Source organism: Hypanus sabinus, chromosome 7 (assembly GCF_030144855.1).
Source record: "Hypanus sabinus isolate sHypSab1 chromosome 7, sHypSab1.hap1, whole genome shotgun sequence".
In the NCBI taxonomy this organism is placed as follows: domain Eukaryota; kingdom Metazoa; phylum Chordata; class Chondrichthyes; order Myliobatiformes; family Dasyatidae; genus Hypanus; species Hypanus sabinus.
This window is the reverse complement of record NC_082712.1, coordinates 61468575-61487625: the sequence shown is the minus strand read 5'-3', so window position 1 is coordinate 61487625 and position 19051 is coordinate 61468575. Positions and strand designations below refer to the sequence as shown.

General features: G+C 41.0%; 1 protein-coding gene across 3 annotated transcripts; it reads left to right on the top strand.

Moving 5' to 3' along the window:
• The first annotated feature begins 1698 nt into the window (after positions 1 to 1698).
• Positions 1699 to 17558, top strand: LOC132396830 (E3 ubiquitin-protein ligase Topors-like). 3 transcript variants are annotated; one of them, XM_059974804.1, is made up of 3 exons: positions 1884 to 2120; positions 2418 to 2570; positions 7008 to 17558. In XM_059974804.1, the coding sequence occupies exons 2-3, from the start codon at positions 2487 to 2489 to the stop codon at positions 10149 to 10151; spliced, it is 3228 nt and encodes a 1075-aa protein (XP_059830787.1). In that variant the 5' UTR covers positions 1884 to 2120; positions 2418 to 2486; the 3' UTR covers positions 10152 to 17558. The 3 variants fall into 3 exon arrangements, with proteins under 3 accessions (XP_059830789.1, XP_059830787.1, XP_059830788.1); XM_059974806.1 differs by lacking the exons at positions 1884 to 2120; positions 2418 to 2570 and adding an exon at positions 1699 to 1830; XM_059974805.1 differs by lacking the exon at positions 2418 to 2570.
• The last annotated feature ends 1493 nt before the right edge of the window (positions 17559 to 19051 follow it).

Here is a 19051-nt window from a genome sequence, read left to right as displayed (position 1 = left end):
TTTCTTGTAGAATGGTAACAGAAATTCACGCATTATTCCAGGTGTGACCTAACCAAGTTTTAGGAAGTTGTAAGACAACCTGTATGCTCTTAATTTCTATCCTATAAACATGCATCCCATATCCTACTTTGCCATTCTATCTACCTGTGTGATTACTTTAAACAGTCTATGAACTTGTGTTTCAACCTCATCCTGTTCATCAACACCAACACACCCAGGAGGGGTAGCAACCTTTTTGAGAGCTTGTGCAGTAACCTTCTACAAAATTCTCTTACGTGCCATGGTAATTTTGAACAGAGATCATTATTGATTAATGAATTATTAACAATAATTATTTACTTTTCTGGAGAAAAATGGTGAGTCCTATTTCTTATTCATATGCATTCATTCTTTTACTATTAATATAATAGATTGGGGGAAAATAAGCATTTTAGAAACCTGTTTAAAAACCTTTAAATCTTTTAAAAAGGCAATTGCAAAATAATTTCGGAATAGTATAATTGTGACCGCTTACTATACAAATCTGATCTGTATGCCACATCTGCAAGGATTGCAAAACGTATCATCCAACATCACTTGGTCTCACAACTGTCCTGTGAAAACATACCGCTGCTGTCGGGTTTTAAAAAATCGTTCGCTACTTCATCGGGCAGTAAAGATAATCGGTATGTATCGTTAATATGGGTGGGGTTTATGAAATTGATGGGCGGCACTGTGCTGACAAACTTCTTGTACATTCCATAGGTTCGTCACCCTTGCCCTAGCGCCCCACCATTTTCTGTGTAATTCTCTCTCACGAGCTTCCAAAATTCATCACTTCACATTTGTCAGGCTTAAATTTTGAATGCCATTGTTCTGCAGAACTTTCCTGGGGGTCAACATCGTCCGCGATACGTAATCCTCTTCGTTGTCCACAACACCACAAATGCGTCATCTACAGACTTACAAATCTTACCTCCCATTGTCTAAGCCATTCATGTATATCAGAAACACCAAAGTCACTGCACTGGTCTTGGAATTTCAAACAGAAAAACAAGCCTCCCTGCTCTAACACTAAAAAAAAATCTGCTGGAGAAACTGTGGGTCAAACTGGATGGGGGTGGTGGCAGGGTGTTGCTGAAACCAACTTACATGGTAAATTTATATAAACACTGAATTACTGTCCCTGTCATTCAATGAGATTATGATCTTTTACTTCTGCGTTTATTTCCTCTATTGATCTTAACCTTGGATATACACACGCAACTGAGTCTTGACGGATCTCTTGGGTACATAACGCCAAAGATTCGACCTTCTGGAGGCAGAAATTTATAATTTCAGTCTCGAGTGGATGACGACTCACATTGTGATATGACCACTGCCTCCAGACACCCTCCAGTTTACACTGGCAAATCCCGTTCCCGAGATCACCTCTCATCCTTAAAAAATTTCCAGAGGTATAGACCCGACCTGACTAGTTGTTAACCTGTTGTTTACATTCTATACTTACAATGGAATAGATCCATTCCAGAGTTCGTTTACTCACACGAACCATGATAACCCCAAGGTTCCCTTCAGCCAGTACGAAGCTCCACTTTCAAAGAGAAAAATTCTTGGACTGATTTAAACTGCGTCGATCCTCCAACCGCAGTGGCTGGGAGTTTGAAAAGCCCTAAGGAGGCACAGTTACCATGGTTTCTCTTTGACTAGCCGTGGCGGCAAAGACCGCCGCCGCCTTGGACTTGCGCTGATCCTCCAGTATCCCGGCGGCCACCGCGCGGGGAACGTTGATCGTCGGATTGTAGTCCTCCCGCATTCCTCCGCCTGGCGCAGCGACTGGGTCCTCCAGAGGTAAGAGCACGGTCCTCCGGCATTCGCAGGACCGGCGTCGTAAATTGGTCCTCCAGTGTCCCGACGGCCCCCGTCATCCATTCAGCTTGTGTGATGGTGTAACACCCTCACGGGCAGTCGCTTGAGAGGCCTGTCTCCGGCCGGCGGGCAGGGCACCGGAGCAGGTTTAAAATAACAAATGTTCGCGAACGAATCAAAGGGGGTGGAGGGGAATGTTTTAATATTTGAAAATAAATTAAATGAAATTAATTTGGACCTGAGGAAAATCGAGAACTGAGCAACTATTGCAGGTAAGGTTCTGAGATGGGTGGGGGACACAGACCAGGATTATAGGCCCGTGGACCCTGGCTGGCAGTTAAAACTGTTATTTGGACCGAAGTACTACGGTCAGAGTAGACCTATGAAGCTGTTGACATCTTAAAGCAACATGAGGATACAGATTTAATGTTATTTTTTGATTGATCAAGACAAGGGTGGAGAGCTTTCCGAGCCAAACGAGATATACATAAATACTCCTTTAACCGTGGTAGGAATATGAAACCTTTTCCCACACAATTTCAAATCTGCCATTGCTATTTTTGTTTCAGTGGGCTAACAAAGGCAGATAAATGGGATTACGGTGAATAAAGTCAACAGCCACAATCTCATGGAACAACATGACGGTTCAAGGAAACGAGTGGTCGACTACGGTGGGAGGGGTATATGTAATGATTACCAAAAAGATAAGTGAGCTGATTGATGTATGTGCATTTAAATTAATTAGAAAATTGATATGATTCTTTTGGAATTCCTTGTTTTTGTGTATAAGAGCTATAAACATATATTAAAGTTTTCCAAATTACTGTTTAGGCCTCTCGAGAATTGGTTATAATTATCGCCACTGTGTTTTAGGAAGGATGACACAGTGACAGAGAATGCTAGAAGACGTTCACATGAACACTGAAAAAGAGTTTTAAGTTATTGTTTGAAATTCTGTACATAATGTAGGTGTTCAAATTCACTGTGTTTTGATCAATGTGGAGAAACTATTTTTGATAGCTTTGGGCCTATGCTAGCTAGAGCTTAAAGAATGGGGTGGAGGGAGATCACATTGAAACCTATCAAATATTGAAAGGCTTCAATAGAGTGGATATAGAGAGAATGTTTCCTATAATGGGGGAGTCCAGGACCACAACACCTAGCCTCAGAATTAAAGGAGGTGAAAATGAACTTCTAAAGCCAGAGGGTGATGAATCTGAGGAGTTCAATGAGGAATTCATTGCTACAGACACGGCTGTAGAGGCCAACTCATTAGGTACATTTAAAGCGAAGTTTGATAGGTTCTTGATTAGTCAGGGTTTCAGAGGAGAATGAAGGAGGGAGAATGTGGTTTAGAGGGGTATAAATCAGCCATGATGGAATAGTGGAGCAGAGTCAATAGGCTGAATAGCCTAATTCTGTTCCTGGGGTTTATTGTTTCATACAGTACAGAAGGAACAGATTTGAAGTAAGTGTCCAAAGAAGCTCTTAGCATAAAAATTTTAATCAAATTCACTTTTTGGAAGAACAATTAATTCTAGAGTTAAAATGTGAGCTAGATAGTAGATTCTAATTAACTAGCTATTCCAAAAAGGCACAATGGGCTAGAGTGTGTTATGAGGTAAATAACACTGAATCACACAACAGTCCAGCCTGTTATATAGAGGAATACGTACACAGTGCTGGAAGAACTCAGCAGGCCAGGCAGCATCCGTGAGAAAAGAGTAGCCAACGTTTTGGGCCGAGACCCTTCATCAGGAATGGGAGGGGAAGAGAGGGCTGAAGCCCAGTAATAGAGATAGGGGAAGGGGTAGGGCCTAGAGGCGCCAGGTGGAAAACCAATTAGAGGAGAGATAAAGGGGTGAGGGGCGGGGATAAGCATGAAAGAACTGTAGAGATAAAAAAAGTTGAAAGGGGAGAGAAGCAGAGAGGGACCTGGGATAGGGGGAGGGAATTACCGGAAATGTTCATACCAGCAGGCTGGAGGCTACCCAGACGGTAGTTGAGGTGTTGCTCCTCCAACCTGAGTTTGACCTCATCATGGCAGTAAAGGAGGCCATGTATGAACATATCTAGATGGGAATGAGAGGCAGAGTTTAAGTGGGTGACAAGCGGGAGGTCCTGTCTATTGTGATGGACAGGGCGTAGGTGCTCGACGAAGCAGTCCCCCAATCTGCGTCGGGTCTTGCCAATGTAGAGGAGGCCACACCAGGAGCACCGGATGCAATAGACAACTCCAGCAGACTTGCAGGTGAAGTGTTGCCTCACCTGGAAGGACTGTCTGGGGCCCAGAATGGTGGTAAGGGAGGAGGTGTGGGGACAGGTGTATTTTTGTGCTATATAGAGGTGTGGCTGCAGGGATCAAAATACAAAACCTGGTTTTCCTACATTTTATAAACGTCAGGGCATTTTAAAGTCTTTATAATCAGTAGATTACGCTTTTAGATTTAGTCACAGTTGCATTGTAGAAAAGGCCTGTAATTCGGCTAATCTGAGTCGTTGAGAGGAGCGAAAGAATTGAGAGGTGTATGCCATAAATTAATATAATATCCACAGGTCAAGCAGCATCTACAGAGACTTTTCCTCCCTCCTTCCCTCTTTTCCTCCCCCTCCCCTCCCATAGGATGTTGAATGAGTGATTTACCAAAGCCTACATTAAACATGAAGTTTACCATTTGCAACACCCACAAAATGCTGGAGGGAGTCATCAGTTCAGGCAGCATCTGTGGAAAAGAGTAAACCCCGAAGGTTCTCGATCCAAAACGCTGGCAGTTTATTCATTTTCATAGATGCTACATGACCTTTTGAGTACTGCCAGCATTTTGTGTGTGTTTTGGATTTCTAGCATCTGCAGACTTTCTCCTATTTGAAGTTTCCCATTTGCAGTGGTCTTGTTTTTTTGATCAAAAATTCTTTCAGCTATTACATCAAATTTACAGGCCAGGCAATATTTGTGCTTGCTACAAGCCTCTTCATCCCAAGATCTTTGTGCTTTTTTTCATTTATTTATGCATCTTTGTTTTATTGCTCCATGTTGTATCAAATTCTACATTCTCACTACTCTTTTAATAATCAAGTTTGTTTTCAATTTCTTGAAAACAATGCTACAAATCAGCATTTGTACTGATATATAATTTTTGTAATGATCTATTTTGGTCTGAGTCTTAACTTGCATTTTTTTTCTCATTTTTAATATGAATATATTCATTTTCATAATGGTTGCATTGCACCTGTGATGGCACATTTGAGAAGACTGCTCACCAAATTATTATGTAGTACAATGTCATACAACAGTCAAGATCCAATCTATCATGTATGCAATCTGTTGTTCTCTGGCAGCAATTCATATTCAACTACCAAAACATCCCAAAGCAGTTCGTAGGAGCTTTGTCGATAAAATTAGAAATCCTAGTGCAGGGAACTCTTGGAACAGATGTCAGAAGCTTGGCCAGAAGTAGGTGTTAAGAAGTTCTGTAAAAAGGAGAGGCAGTGAAAGAGAAGAATTTAAGGAACAAATTCCAGAGCCTTGGACACTCATGACCAAGGGCATAGCCACAAGTATTAGAGCGATGTTGACTGGAGAATTGTTAAACTACAGAAGAACTTGGAATTAAGAAACAGCGAAATCTTGGACTAGTTTGAAAATAAGGCTGAGCATTTTACAATCAAGCACCATTTACCAAGAATTAGAATCAGGTTTATTATCACCAGCATGTGACATGAAATTTGTTAACTTAGTAGCAGCAGTTCAGCGCAATACATAATATAAAAGAAAAGAAATAAAATAATAAATAAATCTTATTCAGTATACTTTATATAGTATATGTTAGATATATTGAATAGATTAAAATCATGCAAAAACAGAAATACTATATATTTTTTTAAAAGTGAGGTGGTATTCAATGTCCATTGGGGATCAGATAGCAAAGGGGAAGAAGCTGTTCCTGAATTGCTGAGTGTCTGCCTTCAGGCTTTTGTACCTCTTACCCGATGGTAACAATGAGAAAAGGACATGCCCTGGGTGCTGGAGGTCCTTAATAATGGATGCTGCCTTTCTGAGACACCGCTTGAAAATGTCCTGGGTACTTTATAGGCTAGTACCCAAGATGCAGATGACTAAATTTACAGCTTTTTTCGGTCCTGTACAGTAGCCCCCCCCCCCCCCCCCCCATACCAGACAGTGATGCAGTCTGTCAGAATGCTCTCCACACTACATCTATAGAAGTTTTTGAGTGTATTTGTTGACATACCAAATCTCTTCAAACTCCTAATGAAGTATAGTCGGTGTCTTGCCTTCTTTATAACTACATCAATATGTTAGGACCAGGTTAGATCCTCAGAGATCTTGACACCCAGGAACATGAAACTGCTCACTCTCTCCACTTCTGATCCCTCTGTGAGGATTGGTATGTGTTCCTTCATCTTACCCTTCCTGAAGTCCACAATCAGCTCTTTCGTCTTACTGATGTTGACAGCAAGAGCTGGTTATTTTACAACAAATGGAAGTGATGGGTAAGTGACACCGTGCAAGTTAAAGCTCATCAGAATTCTGTTTACATAGGGTAGAACCAAGGAGACTGGCCAAGCCTTTGAAGTAGTCAAGTCTAAAGCTATGGATGAGGATTTCATTATGAATGGAGCGGAAGCAGAGGAAGAAATAGACAATTTTGTGGATAGGGTCTTGGTGTTGATGTGAACGTGCAATTCAAAGTTTCTCCCTGAGTCAGTTTTGACATTAAGGTTTCTAACAGTCTGATCCAGTTTCAGCTTCTACCAGGAATAGGTTTAATGACTTGAAAATGTAGCTTGTGAGAGAGAGCAAGGCATGTAATCTTGGGCTTTTCAAATCATTAGTTCTGAGGAATTGCTGTATTTTAAGATAAGTTCAGTTTTTTTTTAAATGAAATGGCAAAACTGGTTGTGCTCTTGTTTGCATTTGTAGTTTGTAAAATGTTGAACATGTTGTCTCAACCATGGCTTGGATCCTGGAGAAGGATAAATTGAAAACAGGTTGTCCCTGGCCCTCATTACTCGTTTGGTTGTAGAATAAAGCCTAATCATTTGAGCTTTTTCTACTGTACCTGGATTTGCTTGACTCTCTCAGCTTATTTTCTGCCCCTGAAAATATCTTCATTGGAATTTTTACTTTTTATTTTCAGATGATGGCATCAACCACAGAGGATTTGAATGCAGAGAACCAATTTTCTCCAGAACCTGAAACCAGCAAAATTCAGCATGGAATGCGGGGCGACGTATCGCCTGATGCAAAATGTCCAATCTGTCTGGACAGATTTGACAACATGTCTTACATCGATCGTTGCTTCCACAAATTTTGCTTTCGTTGCATTCAGGAATGGTCCCGTAACAAAGCAGAATGCCCACTGTGTAAGCAGCCTTTCAACTCCATTTTCCACAGTGTACGAACTGAAAATGATTTCCAAGAGTATGTCCTGAAGGCAACGGAGAATGGCTCATTTGGCAGTCCAGGTGGCCAGAGATTTAGATATCGCACAACCTTAACCAGGGAGCGCCGTATGGCTCACCAGCCTCGGAGCTCTCCGGTTATTTCGCAGTTGCCTGACAATGGAGTGGTGTTTGAGGGACTGGGTCGACAGCCCCGGGCACAACAGAGCCGCAACTTGCGTCGCATGATGAGTCGGCTGAGGGCCCGGAGGAGGGCACAGTCCCAAGGTGTGTCCGCTCGGCAAATCCAAGAACAAGAGATGGTCAACTTCCGGCGCGAATTATACCGGTCGGGGGTGCGGGTCAGGAATGTGCAGGATGGCGGCCGCTACCGTGATGTCTCTGCTGACTTCTTCCGCCGTAATGCTGCTTGCCTCCATCGCCTGATGCCGTGGCTGAAGAGGGAGCTCTGTGTCTTGTTTGGCTCTCACGGCTCAATTGTCAACATTGTGCAACACGTCATCATGTCCAACATTGTCCGGTACGATATGGAGGGTGAGGCATTCCAAGAAGAATTGAGACCGTTCCTGCTTAACCGCACTGACCACTTTTTGCATGAGTTTATCAGTTTCGCCAGAGCTCCATTTAACATGGAATCGTATGACCAGAGGGCCAACTATGACTGTCCAGCCCCATCCTATGAGGAAGAAAGTGACTCAGATTTGTCTGTAATTGCAATTTCACCTGATGCTGCTGATCCTCTGCAAACAGACAGACCAACACCTAATCCCTCAGATCTGGCTCTTAGCCTAAGTCAGTCAACGTGGGATGATGAAACACCTGGCCCTTCCTACTCAGTCACACAGACCTTAGAGGCTGGGAATTCCTCACCTGAGGAAGCCTCTGATTCTGAAGAGGCTGCAATGCAGCCCGAGTCAATGTTGCCTGTGGTGCCAATAAAGGCTGATCCTGGTACAAAGGAAGACAGTTCGACTCGCTCGGGAGATGATTGCTTAATTGTGGGTTACGTGAAGCCTTTGGCTGAAAGGACCCCTGAGCTTATTGAACTGAGTTCAGACTCTGAGGTGTCCATACATGAAACGAGCACAGAAGTTGCTGCGCAGCCTGTGCACACACATTTCCACAGCAGCAGCACCAGCAGTTGCTGCTTGTCAACCAGGTCGTCCTCAACCAGATCCTCTATCTCCAGGGACCGGTGGAAAAGAAAGAAGTCAAAACGGAAGAAGAGGAATAAATCGAAAAGGGAGAAGCATCGCAAAAAGACTTCCCATTCCGGAGGCAGCACCTCATCTTCAGGCAGACACAAAGCAAGGGCATCAAGTAGAGTCAGAAGCAGTTCCAAGGATCGATCCAAGTTTCGATCACAAAGCAGAGACAAGCATGATCCTCGGAGACACCAACGATCAGATAGCGTAGACAGAACTATGGTGGCTTACTCTTACTGCAGAAGCGAGCATCAAATCAAGGACAGGAGCCAAAGGTCTAACAGAGATCAATATTATTTAGAGGATAGAAGCAGGTCAGCCAGTCAAGAAACCTGCACCTATCAAACATGGAGCAGAAAGAGGTCTAGGAACCGAGAGAGAGCGTCATCTACGAGAAGTCGCACAAGGTCACAGAACAGTGACGTCGTGGTTTACCGGCACCGACCTAGATCACGCTCTTGGAGCAGAAGCTATGCATCAGTGAGGGACAGAAGAAGATCCAGAAGTAGAGACAGGACATGCAGATATATGAGGGAATATCAGGAGAGAGACAGGGGCTTCTCATACCAGTGGGAAAGATATAGTTACCACAGTAGAACACACAAAGGTCATGATTCCATAACCAGAAATAGAACTCGCTATAGAAGAACGTCACCTTGTTCGGATTATAGAATTCGATCTAGTTCTGAAAGTACAAGTTTCAGAAGCCCAAGTAGTCACAGGGAAGATGTCTATTATCAGTACAGAAATTATCGTTCAAGAAGTCCATCGAGTTCCCGGTCTAGAACTACCTCAGGGCGAACTGATAGATCAAGACAAGAAAAACCAGGAGGCAAAAGAAAATATAAGTCTCATTATTTGGAAAGTTCATCCAACAAGGATGACAGAAATGAGAATTTACAGATTGCTAAGATATCGTCAGAGATTCACACTCTGCCTAGAAGGGAGGGCAGCTCTCCCAGGCCTCATTCACAATGCAGTAGCTACTCAAAAAGTGGCTCATTGGTGGCTGAGAGCACCATAAGCAGTGAACCCAAGATGAAAAAGCGCAGAGAGAAGCGGAAGAGTTCCAGTGTGGAAATAGTGTACGAGGGAAAGGCAACGGAGGCAAGCAGGCGACATAAGCGAAAAAAGAAACACAAGAAACAGAGGAAGGAGAAAAGCAGCGAAAGGACAGATCACACAAATCATTCACCACTTGTCATAACTATTGAAAGTGATAGTGATGAGGTGGTTGTTGCAGATGTGGACAGTGACAACAGCACTGTGAACAAAACCACCAATCTTCTTAATAATAGTAGTTTTGATCTTGGTGAACAACACCTCACAGGGACTCAAATTGCCCAGGATCTTCCCAGTGCCACCGATGATATTTTATTCGGAAATACCAGCACAGAGTCCTTGGATGTGTGTGGGCTTCCCACTGATTCTGATCTTGTTCCTCCACATTCAAGCAGACAGACTTGTCTTAAACAAGAAGGTGTAAATCCAGTAAATGATGCAGGTGATTATCAGAACTTTAAGGGGCATGAGCAAGATAATGGACGGCGTTGTCCTTCACCAAGGACAACTCTTTCTAAAAGCACTTCAGACAGACCACCTTTGATACTGAAAATTCCAAAGAGGTTCTTTAATGGCACCAATCTGTTTAACAGTTCAATGGAAAATGCATAGAAATGGTTTCCTGAGACAAGTAGTTTGAATTTGGAAATTTCTCCTCCTACCCACCCTCCACTTCCACTCCAGGCAAATTTATTAGGTTGATAATGTAGCAACAAGCAGATTACTAAATGTGTAGTCATCAGGCTAGCATCAGATGTACAGATTTGCTTAAAAAAATAAAGGATTCCTGCGACATTACTGTTAATACTGAACTAATAGGTTTTGCGTGCAGATACTGCTATGCTGTGACCGGGAAGATGTATGGTGCACCTGCACATCGGGACTTTTATAGCTTTTGCATTTTAAGGTTAGACTATTGCTGTGTGAAGTTGTGAGAAGTTATGTGGATTAATTTATATAAGTGTTGTCTTTTCATCATGATTTTATCATTGCCAAAAGTAGATCACATAAGTTAGCCCTTAGTAATCATACAGTTTGCAGGCAGGAGTTTTCAGAGAGGTTAATGGCACATGCACTTCTGTAAATAATCATACTTGAATGTTCTAAAAGAGTTGCCAAATAAATAGAACAATCAAATTGGCAATAAAGCTTTTTTTAAAATCATATTGCAAGAATAGTTTTTACATTTTCTGGTGGAATTTCTGCAGACCATATTGAGAGATACTTTGAAGAGATGTGGAAACTCCATTGCCAGCTGTATCTATTGGATCATTGACCAGTTCTGAAGTCCCAAGCTTCAAAAAGGCTTCACCAGCAGTAACAAATCAACAGGGTAACAGTTTAGTTCTGTATCCTAACAAGCAGGTTTCTGGTGTTCTTCACAGAATGGCTGCAGCATGGAAGGCGAATATATGGCCCATTGAGGCCATACTCTTTTAATCTTATGAGGAGTGCACCTGGACCTTTTTCCCTGCCATTTTCCTGTAGCTCTGAAAATTCTTTCCTTTTAGATACTTATGTTGTCTTCTGAATTCTGCAGTTAAAAACTGTCTTCAACAGCTCTCTTGACAGTGCATTCCAGATTCTGACCAATTACTCTCCATGAAAAATAATCATCTTCATGTCACATTTGGTTCTTTTGCAAATCAATTTGTTCTGTGACCTGTGGTTTTTGATGCCTCTGCCAATGGGCAGCTCCTCTTTACCCAATCTGTCTCTGTCCCTCATGATTTAAATCCCCTTTTAAGATCCCTCTCTTCTTTTCCAAGGAGAACATCCCTATCCTTTCCAGACAATCTGCATAATTAATATCCTTCAAACAAGGAATAATTTTGATAAATCTTTTCTGTACCTTCTCCAAAGCCTTCACATCTTTTTTAAAGTGTGGTTTTCTGACTGGACCCAACAAGATGTTGTAGCTTTCTGTTGCCCTGCTTAAGACTTTCAGAAAACAAGAAAAATGATGGTAGTACATTGATTCTGAATTAAGGAATATAATTAATTATGTGTTTGTGTAATTTGAAAAAAATCTTGTAATGTTATTAAAATTCTCAGGAGCATTGTGAAGTATTATAGATGACTTCCTGGCAAACTTTCTAGAAAGTTGGTTCAAAAGAAAGTCAATGAAGAAGATGGTTTAAATCTCTTGATAAAATTTAATGTTCTAATTCTATTCATGAACTCCTACATTATGGTAGTGATTATACTGCAAAGATACTTCCAATTACATCTCAAGGCTATAAATGGTGCTTTAAAGATGCATATGTAATCATTCTGTTTTATTCCATTGTAAATTGACCATAATAGAAATGTGAAAATTCAAGTCCCTCTGCCAAAATGTTGAAGGGCTTAAATGTAGAAGATTGCAGATGCTGGAAATCTGAAATAAAACTCTTTCAACTGTTAAGAAAGTTAGCATCTGAAACAGTTAATCTCTTAGATCCATAAGCTTTCATTTGATCTCAAAAAAAGTGTTCCGAGTTGCAGAGGAAATGAAGACAACAGTGGCAATATCTGTAGAGGATGGAGACCAATGAAATTGAATAGCAGAAGTGAATGTGCTGGTGCTGATGAAGGCTTGTTAATCAAAGCTGACCAGTTTGAAAGAGATGTGCAGGAACAGAAAGGAAGAAAGTGTAAATGTGAATTCTGGAAATAAGCAGTTCAAGCAACATCTATAATGGGGGATAAACATGAAGTCTGCTTTAGGGGTTGATTTCCCCTTTGGAAGTAGACATTTCTGATACAAAAGTAGGAAGACTAATTAATACTGAAATTCATATTAAGATTTAGAGTAGATGAGATAATGTTTGATGAGCTTCTGTTGGAACAGTATAGGAGGCCAAAGAGTGACATCTGTGTGAGGAGGGTGGAGAACTAGTGAAGGGCAACTGGTAACTAAGGGTCATTCCTGATAGCTGAATGAAGGCAGTGCTTCCATCTGTTTTTGATTTCACTGTTGTAAATGTGAGTATTAAATTCAATACACTAAATCGTAACAAACAGAAGTGAATTGTTGCTCTACTGGGAGGTTTATTTAGGTTCTTGGGAGGGTAAATGTAAAAGGGCACGTGTTGTATCCCCTGAGGTTTGATGGGCATTGGAGATGTGAAAGTTACAGGGATAAAAAGAGTGAACAAAAATGCTGAAGGGAGAGATGTGCCAGGTGCCTTTCAAGTTGAAGGTACTGGAAATTATGAAGGGTGATCCATTGACTGTAGAGAATAGTGGAGTGGAGGGTGAGGATCAGAAGATCACTACTCTTGGTCCTTCTGCCTATTACGCCACTGGCGTTTAGGACAGCAATGAAAGACACCCCATCTCTAGCAGCATTCAGAGCTTTCTTTATCGTGTCAGTAGCTTCTTCTCAGTTTTCACTACAAGTCCCGGGTGGGGACTCGGGAATACAGTTGCACTCAGATGAAGATGGATTCTTCATCGCTGCATCAGGTTTATTATGCCTGAACTGAACCTGGAGGATCAGTGGAGCACTCTTAGTCTGGCCTCTACCCTTTGACCTGTTTGGAATGGGTGACCCTACCAAGAGCCAAAGCATGAAGCCCTGACCCCAGCCAGCATAGCTCTCCAGGTCATTCTGAAATTACTGAGTGGAAAAGCCAAAGAGTGCATAGCTAATGGGGTATTTCAAGTATCGTAACATTAACCGAAGTAGTAATGACATAAGGGGAAAAGTTTACAGAAGAGGGGAAGGAAGTTAAAGTGCATTCAGAAGTTTCAATGAATTTGTTTTTGGCATTGCTGGATCTAGTCATGATGGATAAATTCAGATTCAGTTTATTGTCATTTAGAAACCACAAATGGAATGCAGTTAAAAATTGAGACAATGTTCCTCAAAATTGTGTGAAATGTTGCAAGTATCATTAGAAAATGTTTCAGAAACTGCAACCATAGTGGCATAAGATACAATTTTGGAAAAACAAATATGCACCGCTCTGAGCTAAAACAAATCAATTGAAGGAAGGCAAATCAATGTGGTGAGGAGAGATCTGGCCTCAAAACAAAACTTAAAACAGTAAAATGGTTTTGAGGAGCTTGTTCCATTGCAATCTTGATATATTCCAGGAGGAGAAAGATTAGGAAATTAAAGCCAGAGTTTGTGGATAACAAAAGCAGGAAAAGGGGCAAATGTCAGATTGATGATACAAGTGAGATTTACAAAATGGTTAAGAAATTAAGATTAATTAACAGAAATTTTACCATAGAGGGTAAAAGAATCTAAAACAAAATGTAAGCAAAAAAATCTATAATCATTTGGTGATGGGATAACAAAATGTCAGGAGAGCTCAAACAGGCAAAAAGGAGACCAACTCATGGAGCGGGGGGTGAGAAGAAAATGTTGCTGAAATCACAATAAAGGAGGATATAGTGCAGATAATACAACAGTAATGAAATGGATGGGGGGGGGTGGTCAGCTAAAAAACTAACTGGACTTAAATACGGTAAATCATCTGAATTTGTAAAGGATGAATCCAATATTGCTAAAGGCGGTCAGGATGGAAATTACAGCAGTATTAGCCAAAAGTTACATATTCAGTAGGAAGCTGAAACTGATTCTATAAAACAAATAAGTAAAAATTAGTAAAAGAAGTTAAATTCTCAGACTGTCATTTTGGTTGAATGCTCTTCTTCATTTTTGAGATGATCACCTATTTTGTCCTAAGTGACTACTATTTAACCAAATGAGCAGCTTTTGTGACACAAGATATAAGACATGAACAGCATGTTATTGTGTGAAGAACATTTTGTGGTTGATATCCATTTTAAAATATGCTGTTTAAATTGTAAGATATTGAGCAAACTGCATACTCAACTATGTTCATTGTGCAGTGTTCTAGCAAAAGTAAGTTGTGGAGATTGTCAAACAATGCCACTTGTTAATGATATGGAGAGACCTGTCCTCATTATCAGTCCCACACTGGTGTTCTCACAGTCTTGTAATTCCACAATCTTGTGTTTCTAGCAAGAAGAGGTGCTATCAGCATGGGCAGGAGATGAGGCTGCAGCCTTGGATCCTCAATTCACTGGCATACCCAAATGTACTGTCAGTGGCAATGTTAATAGTATGTCATCTAGAAAAAGGATTGAATCCAGCTACAAGATATTGAATATGTAATCCAGTTTCATACTTAAGTGCAATTTCTTAGGTGAACTGCCAGTCTGTGGGTTTGGGGCTTAGGAAATTTGATTATATGAAGTTGTTTCATAATGTTAAATATTGTCTTAAACATTAATAAAATTCTGTGAATTACAGGGGTGGATGGTTTATCCTGCACTTTATTCTGTAAATTAGTTTGTGTCCCACCTGGCATTACAATTAGTAATCTGATTATTTTGTTTTGCTTTACAGGGTATCTTACAATTGTGATTTTTTTTTCCCCAAAAGGCTTTGATAAATAATCATTGTTGGTGAAATGCTAAATTGTCAAAAATACTCAAGCACTTTGTGTTACATCAAAATTAGCACATGGCTATTTCTGTTGTTCTATCATGTCTCCATCTTACCACCCCCAAGCTCTTGCTCCCTCTTTCCTAACGTGTCTTTAAATTATGAATACTGGTAAAATAATTTTGGAAACATAAAAAAAATTCCTGAAAAGCAATGACTAGAGAGCAGATCTGTCCTCATTCCTTCATCCTGAGTTAATTGAGACCTTATTGATTACATTCTGTATGTCCCTTATTCAGCATGATGACAACATCAAATACACATCCAACTCTTAATTCCTTGTTGCATGTAAAAAAGAACTGTAATTTTCTTTTAAGTACCTTGTCATTATACACAAATCTATTTGTCATATTTTAGAAAGGATGAGAAGGTCCTGTAGGTGATGTTTGAGTGGTTTCAGTGTTGAGATATCAGCAACAGGTTAGATGAGAAATCAAAATTGCTCAGCTAGGAACACAGAATTGAAAGGAGACAAAGAGGTACAAGATTTCAATTTTGAAGAGGTTGAAGCAAGGGACAAATGTTTGGGGCTGTAGTTTTTCAAGGAACTGGAGGTGCAAATTTAAATGGCAGAGAGACAGAGGAGGTGAGGGAAAACTTTTTTTTTGGCAACATAGGCAAAAATCGCTGCCTATAAAGATGGAGTCAAAAAAAATCAGGGACAAAAAGGAACAAAGGTATAGATTTGCCTTACAATTACCATGCATAGACTCCAGCACAATTCATTGATCCAAAGATGGGTCATCCCTTGCAGTTCCAGCTCAACATAGTAGTAAATGTTTTAATGTTGACTTTCACTACTAGCCATCATTGAGGATTGGGTAGCTGTTGAAGTTGAGTTTTGTTTTCAGGGCCTAATGCCCTCCTCCTGTTCTGACTTTTTAAATAAAGCGCTAGCACTTCCACAATGGGCTCCTGTGTTATGAATCTTAAGCTCCGATCCTGGTGTACTTTGCCTAAAGATTTCAAGACACTAGCAAAATTTGCTTCAAGCTGAACCTGTTTGCCTCAACTTGATCGTAATAGTAAACGCTTTCTGGCATGGTTGAGCACAAAATTGGGTCTTATAAATAATACTGGCGATTTCACTCCAAGCATATTATATTTATTTATTTAGATACAGTGCGGAATAAGCCCTTCAAGCCATGCCACCCAACAAACCTGATTTAACTCTAACCCAATCATGGGACAACTTACAATGACCAATTAACCCACCCAGTACATCTTTGGAATGTGGGGGGAAACCGGAGCACTGGGAAAACCCATACATTCCACAAGGAGGATGTACAAACTCCTGACACAGGACACCAGGATTGAACTTCTGAACTCCAACACCCTGAGCTGCAATAGCATCACACTAACCACTTCACTACCGTGGCACCCCAGAGGTGGGGTAACTGATGGCAGCATTGACCTTCCTCTACTGCTGGCTCCATGTCATTACAGAAGGAAGCCATTTGGGTCTATGCTGCCTCTTAGCAGAGCAATCCCATCAATTGCATGTTCTCCTTCCTTAAGCTGTCCTGGAGTTAGATGCAGTCTGAGGTGCTACAGGTAGCCCAAAGTTGATTAATTTATAAGCAAAATACACTAAAAATATTTATGGTAATCATCTCCAAAGTGTTGTAATGAATGGCATCTAAAGCACTGATAAGAAACAAGTATTTAAAACTGGAAAAGGAGAGAGAGGTACTAGGTCTGCCATTTCAACACTATCTCACTACTTTACCTCTTTTTGCACTACTTATTTAACTTTATATATGTTATTGAGTACTGAAGATGGGATGTTATGTTGGAGTTGCATAAGACATTGGTGAAGCCTAACTTCAAGTATTGTGTGCAGTTTTGGTCACTGACCTACAGGAAAGATGCAAATAAGGTTGAAAGAGTACAGAGAAAATTTACAAGGATGTTGCCAGGTCTGGAGGACCTGAGTTATTTGAAAAGTTTGAATAGCTTAAGTCTTTATTCCTTCGTGATGAGATTTGATAGAGGTATACAAAATTATGAGGTGTATAGATCGAGTAAATACAAGCAGGCTTCCACTGAGGGGTGGAACTACAACTAGAGGTCATGGGTTAAGAGTGCAAGATGAAAAGTATGAGGGGAAACATTGACTCAGAGGGTCATGGAACAAGCTGCCATTGCAATGGTGCACGTGAGCTTGATATCGATGTTTGAGAAGTTTGGATATTAGCGGTATGGAGAACTATGGTCTCAGTGCAGGTCGATGGGAGTAGGCAGTTTAAATAGTTTGGTGTCGACTAGATGGGCCTGTTTCTGTGCTGTACTTTTCTATGACTATATATACTTTAACACAGTTTTTATTATGTATTGCAAAGTACTGCTGCTGCATAACAACAAAATTCACAACATATGCCAGTGGTATTAATCTTGATTCTGATTTGTTAGCACACCTCCCTCCTGACTTTAAAATATCTCATCATTGCTTCACCAATGGATCAAAATTCTGCAACTTCATCTCTAACGGGATTTGTGTATACCCGCATCTCAAGAATTTCAGTGGTTTTAAAAGTCAGCTCACAACCAGCTTCTGAAGAGCAACCAGCAATGGGCCATTCCATACTGTCTCAGCCTTTCATGCCCACATCTCTTGAATAAATATACAAAAAGAATGTGTGTACATTTTTCAGACATTTGAATTTAATAACATTATGAGATCTCGTTTTTCTGCATGGGCGTATGTTCTGTCATCTGTAACCCTACAACTTCTCTATGTTCTCTCATGTGCTCGCCCACCTTTGATTTTGCCACCCAGCTGCAGCAGGGGCGAATTCACAGTAGCCATAAGCTACCAACATGTCTCTAGGGCATGGGAGAAAACCAGTGTACTAGTGGAAACCCACACCCTCACCAAGCGAACAGGCTAAGTAGTACTTGAGGTCAGAATCAAGTTCTGGGTGCCTGGAATAGAGAGTGACATTTATTGATTGATTAATTTAATTAGGATACAGTACGGAATAGGCCATTCCAGCTCTTCAAGTCATGATATCTAGCAATCCTCCCCCCCCCCCCCCAATTTAGTCCTAGCCCAATTACAGGACAATGACCAATTAACCTAACAACCAGTACGGCTTTGGACTCTGGGAGGAAACCCACATGGTCACGGGGAGAAAATAGAAACTCCTTACAGGCAGCTAGGAGAATTGAACCTGGGTGCCTGTGCTGTAAAACCTTGTGCTAACCTGTTGTGGCACTGAGCTATAAAATTGGACTGGGCCATTTGAGCACAAACCACAAAGCTCATTGAGCTCATTTTGAAAAGATCAGCGGAGGTTTGAGACTTGCTCATGGAGAATTTATTATGGAAAAGTGTGTTTTGTAACTTGGAGAAAGTGAGGAATTTCAAAGTGCTGCAGAAGAAAGCTGAAGATGGGTACTACTTGACCTTAGTGTTGAGATGTGGTGTTTTGCTGACCTCTTAGCCATCAGAATACCACAGAGGAGGTGGAGATCAGAGCCCAATAGGACAACATGGTGGAACTGGGGGAGAACTCTTAGAGGGAGCTCAACTTGCATTGAGGTTCTGAGAATCTAACTTAGTGGCTAAAAGATTATGATTGAGGCTGTAAGGTTACCACAGCATCTGCTACATATTGCAGCCCCAGCTCTAAATAGACAATCACACCAAATTTGTTGAGCTGGAGACATACCCAACCTTAAAATTCCAAGCACACTAATACTTGCGAAGGTGACTGATGCCCTCTACTTAATGAGAGCTAAGATCAAGTAGAAGTGAGCAAGTTTTCCCAATTATTCCACAGGTTATAGAGATATAATGGTATATAAACATAAACCCTGTTTATGTCCCAGCGAAAAAAGAGCCTCAATCCCTTGGCTCAAAGTAAATGATGGTCAGTGCACTATATCCATAAAGAGTTCCACTATAATACAATCGTTCCTAGTACCTGCCTTTGGCCTACCATGTCAGATGCTTAGTTAACTCCCAGCCCCCAAAAATATCAGCAATAGATACTCTGCCATGACCAAAGACAAGGGAATTCCTGCGAAAATCACTAGCCTC

What these genes read in the sequence shown, in the direction of transcription:
- LOC132396830 (XM_059974804.1), top strand. Translation starts at nt 2,487, where the DNA reads ATGACGGTTCAAGGAAACGAGTGGTCGACTACGGTGGGAGGGGTATAT. An exon ending in AGATAAGTGAGCTGATTGAT is followed by an intron (nt 2,571 to 7,007) that starts GTATGTGCATTT and finishes TTTTATTTTCAG; the next exon opens with ATGATGGCATCAACCACAGA.